The sequence below is a fragment of the Carassius auratus genome, chromosome 1 (genome assembly GCF_003368295.1).
Source record: "Carassius auratus strain Wakin chromosome 1, ASM336829v1, whole genome shotgun sequence".
Taxonomy (NCBI): Eukaryota; Metazoa; Chordata; class Actinopteri; order Cypriniformes; family Cyprinidae; genus Carassius; species Carassius auratus.
Window position 1 is genome coordinate 28,707,049 of NC_039243.1, and position 14,694 is coordinate 28,721,742.

Here is a 14,694-nt window from a genome sequence, read left to right on the forward strand (position 1 = left end):
TATGTACATATACAAATTGTACTATGTTATAAACTAACATCTTTATCTACCCAGAGAATATAGGTATGCGGAAAATATATATAATGTCTTGGATAATAAGATACTGCAGTCATTTAAGCCAATTTATTCCAAACTTTGGTGAAGTGATAAATATTGTTTACACTTGTTCCAACATATCCCTCGCTGTTCAGTCAGTTTATAACAAGCTACATGCTTTTATGTTCACTGAAATCATAGCAGAGGAAAAGAAGGTACACACACTCAAGTTAATGCCACACTCCTTCAGCAGAGATTTATACCCAATCATTGTTTGTGTGTTGTCATAGGGTTTGCCACAAGTGCGTCCCAGGCTTCCTAGTATTTCAGCAAATGGCCATCTGCATGTAAACGACCAGCTCTGAGACAGATCAGATCACTCAGCAGTCGCTTTGGTGAGAATATTGCCCAAGTTGAATGGAAACTTCATTTCAGGGCTAATATTAGCCTGGGTCGTTGGAAAATTCCTTCTGAAAGTTCACAAGCTGAGAAAAGGCAAAGCATTTGTTTGGTGTTTTGCTTGACAATATATACAAGATGAGTTTTCGATTTTGTCTTTGGGATATGTATTCAGGAGAAACTTGAAAGGTTCACCCTTGTCCTTTTACATGCTTTCGTGTTTATTTAGTTGAAATAAACACCAGTTATCAGAAACAGGAGATCATTTGATCCTTCTTCGAAAGTCTTTTTAGAAAGCACAAGGCTTATGACATGTTTGTCCACCCCAGAGGAGGTTTCTCACCAAGACTTGACTACTTTTGTTCAGAGACACAATTGACAATGTTTTGAGACTGAACCCAGTTACTCTAGACCTTTAGACCTTCAATATCAAAGACAAAACACTTCAGTGTTTTGGGAAACAGGGTCAGACTTTTGAACTTCGTAGAGAGAGAGAGAGCGTGGCTTCATGCCAGAGACACTCTGAGACACTCTAGAGTGTTGATTGTACAGGGACAGAGTGTAATAAAATAATTAGCAAGTGTATGAAGGATAATTTGTTAAGATTTGGTGTAGAAAACACAGTAGGATTGTTGCTGTTGTCAAACGTTTGGATGCTAATACCATTATTAGCTTGCCATCAGCAGTTCCACACTGCAGGATCTGTGTTTGTGTGTATGTGTGTGTGTGTGTGTGTGTGTGTGTGTGTGTCATCATTCACCCCCCCTCATGCCGTTCCGAACCTGTTTGACTGACTTTCTTCTGTGGAACACAATAAAGTACCTCAGCGTTTGAAAGGAAATGGGGTCTATGATTTATTTTGTGTTTTGAAGAGAAAATAGTAATACAGGTTTAAATGACATGAGGGTAAGTGGGTTATAGTCTTAATTTCGTCAACGAGTTTTCCCCTGACGAAAACGAGACAATAATAAGGTAATTTAACGATAAATGAGACTAATTGAACAGGCAATATCATTGACGAAAAAAGACGAGACAAAAATGTAGTTAAAAGTTCAAAACCTTTAGCAAAACCTTTTTATTTTTGTTGGGAAAAGTGGAGCAAAAACATTTTAGACTATTTGCGGTTGCCAGCTATCAAGACCTCAAATCCCCCAATCAGAGCTTTTCTGTTTAACCGATACGTACTCCTCCTAGCTTTTTGCTTGATGCAGTCTGGTAACCATTCACACCTGCTCTCTCTGTAAACACAGACATATAGTACTTTACAAGTAAACTGGAGTTCAGCGATCTCCATTTGAAGTATTCTGCTTAAATGAAAGTGTCATTCAGTCAGTCTGTGTTCTGTCATGAATCTCGACTGTATTGTTTGCGATAATGGTTGCGGATTGTAACGTTACTTGCGCAACCAATGTGCAGCAGTAAGTCTGTTTGCCTTTGTTTTAAAAGAGAAACATTAATGCAATTTGGAATAATTGGAAGTACTATTAGGTATTTCTCTGTTATAATATTCGATAGTAGGTTTTTGTTACGCCATTTTTCATAACGTAGTCAGGGCGAGTGTATATCTGAAGTCTTTGGTGTTTATTTAGCCTCTGATTTATATCCTGTTATGAATATGTACACTAACATTAGATGAGGTAAATAAACCATGCAAATGATTTGATATTCTGTTGATTTGTGCTTACTGGTGTAAGAGCAACTTCTGATGAAATGTAAAAATAAATTGCCTGAATGACAACAATCATTGGAGAAGTTGACAAAATATAATAATAACTAAAAGTTAAATTTGACACAGGACTAAGACTAAATAAAAAAAAGCTGACAAAATAAACACTAATTGGTAAGAATAACTTATGACAGTTTTCTTTTTGGAGTGAACTATACCTTTAATTTTGAAAAGAATTAATAAAAAATTAAACAATTAGAAAACACATTGTGTATACAGTATGTAAATATTCCTGTATACTCACATGTAAATGTAAAAAATGTACATATATAAAATTTCCATATATGAAATATATGCATATATGAAAATTGACATGAAGTAAAAACATTTATGAAACCTATTGGAAATTGAAACATTTTCATATATTTTATATACATATATCCATGCATATATGTATGTTTATGTATATTTAATACATTTTTGGACATATATGTCATGTATATGTAAATCCATCTTAAAACCCACCAATTCATGTTGATATTATATAAACAAATATGAAAGATAAAATTGTATTGAAGTATTGAATTAAAATTGTTTTAATAAAGCTGCATATATAAATAAAATATATATTGTTGACATATGGTTGCCACATACAAACATGCAATAATATAAAAATCATCATTCAAATTTTACTATGGGGATTTTGTATAGGTGATAAAGTGAAGTCAAGTCACCTTTATTTATATAGTGCTTTTAACAATTCAGATTGTAAAAACGCAACTGAAAAGCATTAAATATGAAAATAGTGTGTCAGTAGTGCAAAAAGGCAGTTCATCATTGAATTCAGTGATGTCATCATCCAGCTCAGCTCAGTTTAAATAGTATCTGTGCGCACAAGTCGACGAAATCGCTGAAAATTAAGTGTCCCCATAAAGCTTAAGTCTTCATCTACCCAGAGAATTTAAAAATGATACACTGCCTTATAGGTAACATGTAAGGTAGGGGTGTCCAATCTTGGTTCTGGAGGGCGTTTATCTCCAACTTGCCTCTACACACCTGTCTGGAAGTTTTTAGTATGCCTAGTAAGAGCTTGATGAGTTGGTTCAGGTGTGTTTAATTGGGGTTGGAGCTAAACTCTGCAGGACACCCCTGATATGAGGCAATATCTGTATGGAGATCTGTATTGTATTTTATGTATAGTAATTTATATAAAATTTCCGTATGGGCATTTAGACATAATTACAAAACACATTGTAAATATATGTGTAAATATTGTTTTGTACATAAACGGCTTACATTTTTAAAATAAGAATGATTTGCATCTTCACTGACATCTAAACAACTCTTATTACTTCTTAGGTAAATCTCACCTGGCAATAGTCCATCGGGTTAACAACGAAGGAGAAGGCGACCCATTCTATGAAGTGCTTGGCATTGTCACCCTGGAGGACGTCATTGAAGAAATCATCAAGTCTGAAATCCTGGATGAGACAGACTTATATAGTATGTGTCATGAAAGTCTTGTGTTTTCTTTGTAAAGCAGTTTAAATAGTACATAGTAAAATTAAGTACAATAACAGCAGCATGGATTTTGTCCTCTATCTATTGACGTACGTATGAATACATTGTTAAAATACCTTGCAATGTCTCTTGCTGTGGAATCGTTTTATATAGTACAACTTCAACGGATTGTTTTAGCTTTCACTTCTAACTGGCTTAACATTACAAAAACTTTTTTAGGTGTCATTGTAAATATACATGTACAAGGCAAGGCATTTTACACAGCATTGAACTTTCTTCCCGTCATCCCATTTTTCCGACAGCCGATAACAAAACAAAAAAGAAAATCACCCATCGAGAGAGGAAGCAGGATTTCTCGGCTTTCAAGCACATGGACAATGAAATGAAGGTTAAAATATCACCTCAGCTTCTACTGGCTACTCTGCGTTTCCTAGCAACAGGCAAGTGTACTGCATTGCTGCTTGATTTACCCCAGTGTGTCCTGTGACTGTAGTCTGGAGGGGCTGCTCACAGCAGAGGAGGAGCTTGGCCACTGGGTTTTGGTGAAAGTCGTGCAATGATGTTGATGTGTTTATTTATTTTTTTTGCATTTAAAGAGGAGCAGCTTGTTTGGGTTAGAGTATACATTAATACATTTCAGCAAGGAGCTAAGAGAAAGAATTAATAACATATTTAACACTGGCAAAAGAGATTTCCCTATCACTTTTTTGTGTTTCTTTAAGAAAGGAAAAAAAAAAGAATTTAGTCTACAAGCCACACTGCTTTGACATATATATATATATATATATATATATATATATATATATATATATATATATATATATATATATACATACATACATACATACATACATACATACATACATGCATACATATACATATATATATATACATATATCAATCAATCAATCAATCAATCAATCACCTTTATTTATATAGTGCTTTAAACAAAATACATTGCGTCAAAGCACTGAACAAAGCACTGAACAACTTTTTTTTACAAATTTTTTATTTCCGAACTAGATTAAAAAGTTTGTAGACAAACTTAAGTTGGTTTGAAAAAGCCTAGCTAGAAAGTTAGAAAAAGTTTTAAAAGCTTGCAGTCTGAAAGTTAAAGTTTGAATGTTTTCAAGGCAATATACAGTCTATCAGCAAAAAAAAAAAAAAAAATTATATATAGGTATAACATGTTTTAGCATGATTAGCATGTTACTGGCATGTTTCTAGCATGATTAGCATGTTGTTAGCATAATTAGAACATTACCTGCATGTTGCTAGCATGATTAGCATGTTACTAGCACAGTGTTAGCCTTTTTAGCATGTTTAACAAGTTGCTTGCATGTTTCTAGTATGATTAGCATGCTACTAGCATGATTAGCAAGTTACTAGCATATCACATGCTAATTAAGCTAAAACCAGTTGATACAGTAAAAAAAAACAGCTAAGACCTGCATGGCCTGCTAAAAAAGTGGCCAAAAACACTTTAAAACCATCTTGGGGTACCAGCCAAAGCAGTCAATCAGCTTACGCTGGTTTAAGCCTATTTTTTTTTTTTTTTTTTTTTTTTTTTTCAGTAGGGAGTTGTTAAGCTTTGCTATATCAATAGACACCTTAAATACACCATAAGTCTTATTGTATAAAAGTTTTCACCCCCTCAATGAAAGTATATGGAATTTTAGGTGGTTTTGAAAGTCTGGTTTACGAAAACCATTAGCCAGATCATTTAGAAAAGATAATGCAACCCAACCCTTTTTGAAGCCAACTTAATTAAAATACTGTTTTCTATATTGTAAAATGCAATTTATACCTCCGAAGCAAAGCTGCATCTTCAGCAGCCGTTACTCCAGTCTTACTCCAGTATCACACGATCCTTCAGAAATCATTCTAATATGTAATGTGTTGCTTAGTAAACTTTTATTACCATCTGCTTGTTAAGTCATGAGGTAAGAAATATTGGTTTTTGACCCAAGCCTCTGATTGTTTCACTTGAGAATTCTATCTCATCAGCCATTGTTTATTCATCTTACACATTTAAGCTAAGCATGTAAAAATATGTATATTTGTACCATTATAAATGTATATTAGCCCAATTTTTTGCTGATGGAGCATTCGCCCTAACAAGCGGGTTATCAGGGTTGATGCTGCTTAATATTTTTTTTTTTTCATGATTTTACATTTACATTTAATGAATAGAATGTTTAGAAAATACATTTTTATTTGAAAATAGAAAAAAAAACGTCTTTACTGTCACTTTTGGTCAATTTAATGCATTTTCTTTCCATTTAATGTCACTTTTGAATTTCTTACTAAATAAAATTATTTTTTTTAATATATCTTACTGGCATTTGAATGCTAGTTTTTATAAAATAAATGAATATTACATGTAAAACTTTTTATTTTTAAAATAAAATTCTCAAATATATTTAAAGTAAATAAAATGATTTCCCTGCAGTTCATTTAATTGTTTTCAGAATGATTTAACTGTTCAAAAGTGACAGTAAAGCCATTTATTATGTGACAGCAGATTTCTATTTCAAATAAATTCTATCTTTACGACTTTTGTCATCAAAGAATCTAAAAAATCTAAAAATATTTCCACAAAAATATGAAGCAGCACGACTGTTTTCATCATTGACAAAAATGTTTTAATTGTGTTAACTAAATGCAACTTTGCAGAGCATAAGCAAAAACCTATGAGTGGTAATGTACATTATGTTTTTGTATAATTGCTGATTCTTGCATTCTTGCAGAACTGTTCAGGCATTTGGCACAACCTCCTACAAGTCCCTTTGCTTTATTGTTGATCAAACCGCTGTTAAAAGGTCCCAAGGGTGGTTGTGTATAATAGAGATAATGCCAAACATTTTCTGACTGGTGTTCCCCTTTAAACCTAATGCCAGGATTTGGAGAGAAATTTGCTGTTGTGGCTTACGCTAATCATTGATTAACAAATACAATACCTACAATACTACAATCGCATTCCCTGTTCAAGGAGGGACCAGCTGCCAGTTTACACAGATACTGTAAACAGAACAATGTTACAATGAGTTATTTAGCAAAAGACCATCATAAAGGACAACTATTACATATATGAAAATTAAATATTCAGAGAAACTTTCCTGCACACAATTGAAAGTGTTAACTAGAATAACAAAAAAAGAATTAGCTTTACCCAAGGTTTACTTATGTACCGTGAGATGTTTTGCAACCTGGAAATGTGATTTTACCTTTACCCATGGTTTAGAATGGCCCTGAGTTAAAAATTTTAAGTGCAAAACCCACAAGAATAGGAAGATGATGATCATGCCATGTCTACTTTTGCTTTACAGAAGTAGAAGCATTTAGTCCAAGCCAGATGTCTGAAAAGATCCTTCTACGTCTCCTCAAGCACCCCAACGTCATCCAGGAGCTCAAATATAATGAGAAGAATAAGAAGGCCATCGAACATTACCTCTTCCACCGCAACAAGCCCGTGGACTATTTCATCCTCATTCTGCAGGTCAGCTTGGTTGTTTGGTCCAGGGTTGCAGAAGGCATAGAGAGAAGGGATTGAGGTTATTAGCCTAGAGCCTGCTGGGATTTTAGCAAGTATTCAACACGCACAGTATGAAAAGTTTCAACTAATGTACCTGTGTGAAAGAAGAATATTGTAGTGAGTATTGTTAAAGACCGCCATGCCTCTGAAACTAATCCTTCAGTATTGACAGTATCTACTTGAAGTGGCTTAAAAAAACAGTTCCTAGCTATACTGAGTGTCTGATTTTCAGTGTGATCTGTTCTCTAAGGGGAAGGTGGAGGTGGAGGCGGGGAAGGAGGGAATGAAGTTTGAAGCTGGGGCTTTCTCCTCGTATGGGATGATGGCTCTCACCGCTACTCCAGGTAAGCACAACTAAATGGCTGAATACCAGTTTGAATACTTACAGTATACTAAGAACGAAAAGTATATACTCAAACGTCAAACTTTACATCACCCAAAGATTCAAGTGGTTTTATGGTGGTTTTAAAAGAATAGTTCACCCCAAAATAAAAAAGTACAGATCTTCAGGCCATCCGGGATGTAGATGAGTTTGTTTCTTCATGGGACCAAAGTTGGAGAATTTAGCATTACATCACTTGCTCAGCAGTGAATGGGTGCCGTCAGAACGATAGTCTGAACAGCTGATAAAAACATTACAATTCCACACAACTCTAGTCCGTCAGTTGTGCCAGTCCAACATGTCTTGTGAAGTGAAAAGCTGCAAGTTTTCTCATTCTGACGACACCCATTCACCACTACAGAGGATCAACTGGTGAGCAACAAACTTATCCACATCTTGAGTACATTTTCAGCTAATTTTAATTTGTGGGTGAACTGTTCCTTTAAGGAATAATACTGCAATGCAAAATTGTCTTGATACCGCAGCATACACCCACATACCCTGCAATAGTGCAGAAGGTTGTGGGCTGTATTAGTCCAAAAAGTATGCGGGGATGCATACTTTGAAGATCCACAGGAAGCGGAGCCTCATTCTGGCACCTTTGACATACTGTTTTCAATCTAGCATGATTTGAAACTCACTAATCCCAGTCAGACATTTTTGTATGAAGACTGTGTTTCAGACACTATATCAGAATAAATCAGAAATTCAGAAGAGTCTGAAAAGGTCTCTTTCCAGAGGTCAAATGGCAAGAGAATTTGTCTGTCATTGTTTTTTTTTTTTTTTTTTTTTTTTTTGTAAGTACTGATTCTGTAATATTTAATGACAGGCTAAATGATGTTAAAATAGTACATTGGTGGCAGAAGAAATCTGTGAAATGATCAAGATTCTGCTATAATCGTATTTCACAGTACACATATTTGTGCAGCTGTCAGTTCGCAGGATTGCTTTATGTTTTTACATATGAGAGCAATACAGAGTGGGATGTGTCTTATGTTAAAATGCTTTTTTTTATGTGATGTGACAAGATGGATGGGTGGAACTGTTATTTTTGTAAATCATAATAAACAGTTATTTTGCCAACTACTATAGTTTAGTTGACTCCATATAGTCAAGCAACTTAGCAACCACAGCATACTTCCACTGATATGCAGCATTTGTCTATCAGATGTGACCCATCTTGTGCATTTTATAATGTTAGCGAACTGTTTTAGTCATTTTGTAAGCAAGATGTTTATGTCAGCATTATAATTCATTTGATATGAATAATAACAGCTTTCGGTTTTGGCTAATCAAATAAAATGAAGCGACTTTAATTTTGAAGTATTTTAAAACACTGGATTATATCCAGATTAACACACACACACACACACACACATTGTCATGATATACAATTATTCCAGTGGTCCTGTGACTGGTGAATTTTGCTTATATAAATCATGGTTCATTCACTATTATATTCTTCTACTTTATATTTTATTGATCCAACTGAACATAAAAAGTACATAAAAGTTTTTTTGGGAAAGCATGCACCATCTCAACGAATTATGTTGAACAGTTTTAGATCCGTCAGAGATTTGTAGGAGTTGTGTACCATGTGTTAGAAGTTTAGGGGAGTAGCACAGAACATAGGGGACCTCTGGTGGTGACAAAATAGGCCTGCATTAATACTTAAAGTACTTCGTTATAAAGAAAGGAGAATCTTTTTTTCAGATTAAAATAAGTGTTTTTTGTGATTTTCTCCACTCCTTGATCTTTCAGTCCTGTTCCCTTTAGTTCCACCTTTCAGTCACCTTGTAGTTTTGTTTCCAACCTTCTTGTGATGCTTTTTTCTTCCTCCTCCTCTTTATTCTTCTCTGTAGTTCCTCTCTCCCTGTCTCGTACCTTTGTGGTCAGTAGGGCCCAGTCTGTTGCTGGATCTCCAGGTACAGTTAAACCAACATACTTGACAAGTCATGGTATCCTTGTTACGGCCTAAATTCAGTTTTGGATGCTTTTTGTCCAGTTAATATCAGAATCATTTTTGACTAATCAAACTATGGAAAGGTCAGACATCTGTCTGTGACTCATTCTAAATCATGCCGTTTGTTACAGTAAACCCACAGAATCCCTCCCACACATTTTTACTTCACAGGCCTCCTAGAGTAAAGGGCGACAGCGGGGCCATACGCACACACACACACACACACACACACACATACTGTTCCCTGCTCTCACATACCTCATGCTGACTGCCAGCATGTCGGGTTCAGAGTCGGGCCCCTTCAGGCCAGCATTGGAGCCTTGAACTAAAGACGTGGTGGCTCCCTCACTCCACTCACACATCCCAACACGGATTACATACATTCCAACCAAATTGTGGAATTAACACACCCCTGCTGTTGAAACCTTTGTGTGTGTATACGTGTGTGTGTGTGTGTGTTCATGTGTTAGAGCAAGAAAGAAAGAGTAAATGTATGTTCTGCAGTGCGAAAGTGTGCATATTTCAGTGTCTGTTAGCTGGTGTAAGTGTGGGCGAGGGAGGAGAATGTTTGTATGTGTGTGCTGTTGTAAATGTCCCCGCTCTTTATGAAGTGGAAAACATAAGCTGTGTTTAATTAAAATCAGGCCAGTTTTCACTTTGAAAGCTCTTGGGCTTTTTGTGATACTCTTGCCAGCGGCAACACTTTACATACATGAAACACCCCTTCATAAAAGGCTGTTACAAGCTATCATAAAATAATAATATACCATGTGTCTCTATAAAGTTGGATTTGAGTGACTTGTCACTAAACGATTTTACAAATATGGACTGCTGTTCACATGTTTTGGGTCAGTAATATATTTTTATGTTTTTGAAAGAAGTACTGTTGTTGAATATTATTCGTTTAAAATATGTCATTTGTATGTGAATATATTTTAAGATGCTGGTTTGTCGATGAAGAAACATTTCTTATTATCAATGCTGAATGCAGGATGAAGGATTTTTGTGCATGTGTAACATTATAAATGATCAATTAAGTGCATATGTGCTGAATAGAAGTATTTCTTTCTTAAAAAAAAAGACAGCCAAACTTTTAGACAAAATAGTTTACTTTTAAACAGGTTTGAAACATACACCTGTTGTGTGATAGGTCAGACAAACAGATAGTCCCGCCCCCAACTCACGCCATTGGTTGAGCAATTGTTTGTACACCAGGCTGGTCAAACAACAAGTCAGACAATTAATATTCATGAGCAAGGCTGATAAGTTTTACAGTGTTCCCCCCTCCCTTTTGAGATTATTTCTGCACCCCTGATTGTATGCGTTTGTATGTTTTTTCATGATTAAAAAAATAATGATGCTGTCCTTTTTCCTGTGCAGAAAACAAATCGCCCCCTCGGTCATTTGGAATGAACCATTCTGACTCCTTAAATCGTAGCGAGCGGATTGAAGCCATCACACCGTCACTTGGCAGCAGTAACCACCAGCTCAATGCCTTCTTGCAGATATATGTGCCGGACTATTCTGTCAGAGCTTTGTCAGACGTACAGTATATTAAGGTAAACAGAACCCACACACTCACTTGAAGTTTCTGTACATATTCTTGTCATTACAACCGAGACACCCAAAACAAAATCTGTGTAATTCTTCAGAAGCTTTTTTTGATACCCTTGTGGTGCCCATTGTGGGGCTCGGGGGCTCAAAGTGTGGCCTACTGGCTGTGGCTCAGTGGCAAACATATTGACTAGGGCTCCGTTCCAAAACAGTGGCTGTGTTTCAATGGCGAATGTGGATTTGAGTGTTGGCTCTGGGACAGACGTGGACTAGGGCACTGGGTAGGGTCTGTGGCAGATGGAGACATGGGTTGTTGGTGGTCATGGACATTTTTTTTCTCAGTATAGAAAACATTATAATAATCGGAAGAACTCTTTTCCTCTATAGAACCTTTTGTGCAATGGAAAGTTTCCATGGATGTTCAAAGATCTTCATGGAAACATAGTCCCCGTTTACACCGGATATTAAGATGGACTTTGGTTGATGAGGGAGATACATTCCTATTTACATCTGCTGTCTTAATCCAAACTGTTTGCTTAAAAAAATGATAGAAATATCAGTTGTCACTCGATATCTCCCAATAATATCTTAGAAAGACTATATTTAAATGTTTGGTTGGATCAGAAACATGGTATACTCGATCATGGTAAAGTGGCTTTATAGAGGCAGGATTAACAAGGTCCTTTATAATTTCAGACTGATGTAAAGTAAAACACTTTATGTGTTTATGAAGCAGTAAAAACTACAATGGGCATGTTTCTTTTTAAGGGTAAGAGAGAAGAATGGACGATGAACAAATCGATTTAAAATTCTAAAATAAAAGACAACAGAAACAATGGACCTATTTCTCATTTCCATGTTCTCCGAAGTGGAAGTTATCATAGTTGGGTAAACATCTGTAGCAGTGAATGGAAACTACAACAAATATTATTTTTATGACCACATTGGTCAGCAGAGAGAAAGGTGTCAAATTCGCTGCTACTCCCTCAGCCAATGTATTAGAAAGTCATTACCCTTCAAATTGCGCAAATTTAAATTGCGAAAACCATATGTCGCAAAAAAAATTTTTTTACGCTCGCATGAGGTGGTTTTTCAGGCAATGCGAAAAAGGAATAATTCGCAAAACTACAATGGAAACGTTTTTTTTTTAAATTATTAACAGGTCACATGGCGTACGTAAAAAGTCATATGATCATTCCTCAATGTACTGAAAGATTTCAAATGTGGCTGCTCTCAAGTATAAGAGGTTTTCCCTGCCATTAATGCTTAGACTATTTACACTGCACGTCTGCAGCACGTTACAGCTCCGAAATTGCCACAGGAGCTGATCGCGGCCTCTATAGTTAATGCTCGTGTGACCTGTTCTCCGCACTGCATTAGTCAAGATACACACATACACCTCCTTCATTTATATATAATTGCTAGTCTAGTCAAAACCCTGTCAAAATCCCATCAAAATCTGTTGAATAGGCAAAAAATACATTTTAGTTGCATAACATCGGTTAATGGAAACAACGTCATTTCGCATTACTTTTTTATTGTCATTTATAAAATATCGCCAAAGTTTTTTGCAAATTTATAATGGAAACGCGCTTAGTGATACATCTGTGAAAAGGGACAATCCATAAATGAGACAAAATTTCAAGATAAAAGTTCTACTAAACAATGAAAAATGGTTAAAACCAGTTTATTCACCTCGTTTTGATTATTTACTTTTGTCTTTACCTATTTAGTTTTTTCGTTACCCACTTTTCTGTGTCTTATTGACAGGTAACGCGCCAGCAGTATCAGAACGCCGTCATGGCATCACGCATGGACAAGACGCCACAGTCCTCAGAGAGCGAGTACACCAAAATCGAAATGACTTTGACAGAGCTCCATGACGGAGTGACTGATGAAACCGCCACTCTGTTCAACCAGACACAGAACTGCGTGGCCCACAACAAGACGAACCACACAGGCCACAGCGAGGGGACCATCTAGCCCTCAGTGGGGTGGTGGAGCGAAGCAGATAACAGAACCCTGGAGTTGCTCACCACCCCAAACCTCTGTAATCTGGTAGTGCAGTACTACCACGGCCTGAGCTTGGGTTGGGTTGACCCAAGGCAAAATGGGACAGTCCAGTGACCCGATCCAGTCCCATTCATTCAGATAAACCACAGCGTTTATGTCCCCCAGACCAAAGAGTTTGGAGGATGGACGGTTTTTCTCCAGCTACACTCAAACTGCCCCGTGATGTTCACCAACACAAAAAGAAATACTCCAGGCAGATGCTGTAATAGGGTAAATCAAAGACTGTTCCATATACTGCTTTGAAGGAAACCGTGAACCGTGAATCAAGAGTATTCTACTCACATATTTATTTATTTTGTATGCGTTTGTACATACATGCATGTCTGAGGATATAATTGTCGGCACATTGCAAACACCTGTCTGTAAATTGTGCATGTGTATGTGTGTGCCTCTATGAGTGTCACTGATATCATGCACATGCTATATATACAGTACAGACCAAAAGTTTGGACACACCTTCTCATTCAAAGAGTTTTCTTTATTTTCATGACTATGAAAATTGTAGATTCACACTGAAGGCCTCAAAACTATGAATTAACACATGTGGAATTATATACAATACAAAAAAGTGTGAAACAAAATGGTCTTCCAACAGTCTTGAAGGAGTTCCCAGAGAGATGCTCAGCACTTGTTGGCCCTTTTGCCTTCAGTCTGCAGTCCAGCTCACCCCTAAACCATCTGGATTGGGTTCAGGTCTGGTGACTGTGGAGGCCAGGTCATCTCTCCTTCTTGGTCAAATAGCCCTTGATGCCTTCAGTCGGGCCCATTACAATTTTCATAGTCATGAAAATAAAGAAAACTCTTTGAATGAGAAGGTGTGTCCAAACTTTTGGTCTGTACTGTACATCACTGTATATGTACCGGTGAGGGTCTTTTACATGTATATTTCAGAAATGATTATTTTTATTGTTCTAAATCTGGTATATCCCACCGTACCTTTTACACCTTTTTAAAAAATGAATTGTTATATTGCCTTTAAAAAAAAATCATATTAATTTTTAACAAGTGCAATGAACACACATTTTATTTAAAAGATGATTTATCATGATTACTGTATTGTAAATTATAGGTCTATTTGTATGCATTTATAGTATCGCATTTGTATATTTGTTCCGAGACATTTTGCATTCACTTCAAAGGATGAACAGGTCCTATTTGTCTGCTTTAAAGTGTTAGTTCTATCAGAGGCACAATAACTTGACATTTAAAGCTGAAGGAAGTCTTATTTAAATGAAACCATAGACCTGTCAGGACATTATGCAAGGGAGAATCAATATGCATTTATGCGATTCCTAACTGAATCAAGGCAGTAACAAAGTGAGTCTTTACCACGTCATTAAAACAACTACTACATTAAATTGTTGTACCCATCATACATCTGTAAGAAAGGTGCCATAGTGTTAAAATGGCTGTACTTGTGTGTATTACCTTTATGTATATAATGTTGACTTTATTTATATGAACACTGGAAACTCCTGCTATGCATACATCGGTATTTAGAAGTATACACATTGTATTATGTACACACGTACATAATAGTTCACTTAAAATGAACATTTGCTGAA

At 36.1% G+C, this 14,694-nt stretch overlaps 1 protein-coding gene across 1 annotated transcript in view; it reads left to right on the forward strand.

Annotated features, from left to right (window-relative positions):
• The window catches only part of LOC113106431 (metal transporter CNNM2-like), a 31,898-nt gene extending 18,229 nt beyond the window's left edge, over nt 1-13,669 (forward strand). Inside the window, exons 2-7 of the mRNA XM_026268351.1 lie at nt 3,461-3,604; nt 3,925-4,062; nt 6,952-7,121; nt 7,408-7,501; nt 10,883-11,061; nt 12,827-13,669. Coding sequence (XP_026124136.1) covers nt 3,461-3,604; nt 3,925-4,062; nt 6,952-7,121; nt 7,408-7,501; nt 10,883-11,061; nt 12,827-13,039 — 938 coding nt within the window. The 3' untranslated portion in view covers nt 13,040-13,669. The remainder of the gene's footprint in view (nt 1-3,460; nt 3,605-3,924; nt 4,063-6,951; nt 7,122-7,407; nt 7,502-10,882; nt 11,062-12,826) is intronic.
• Nucleotides 13,670-14,694: the final 1,025 nt, after the last annotated feature.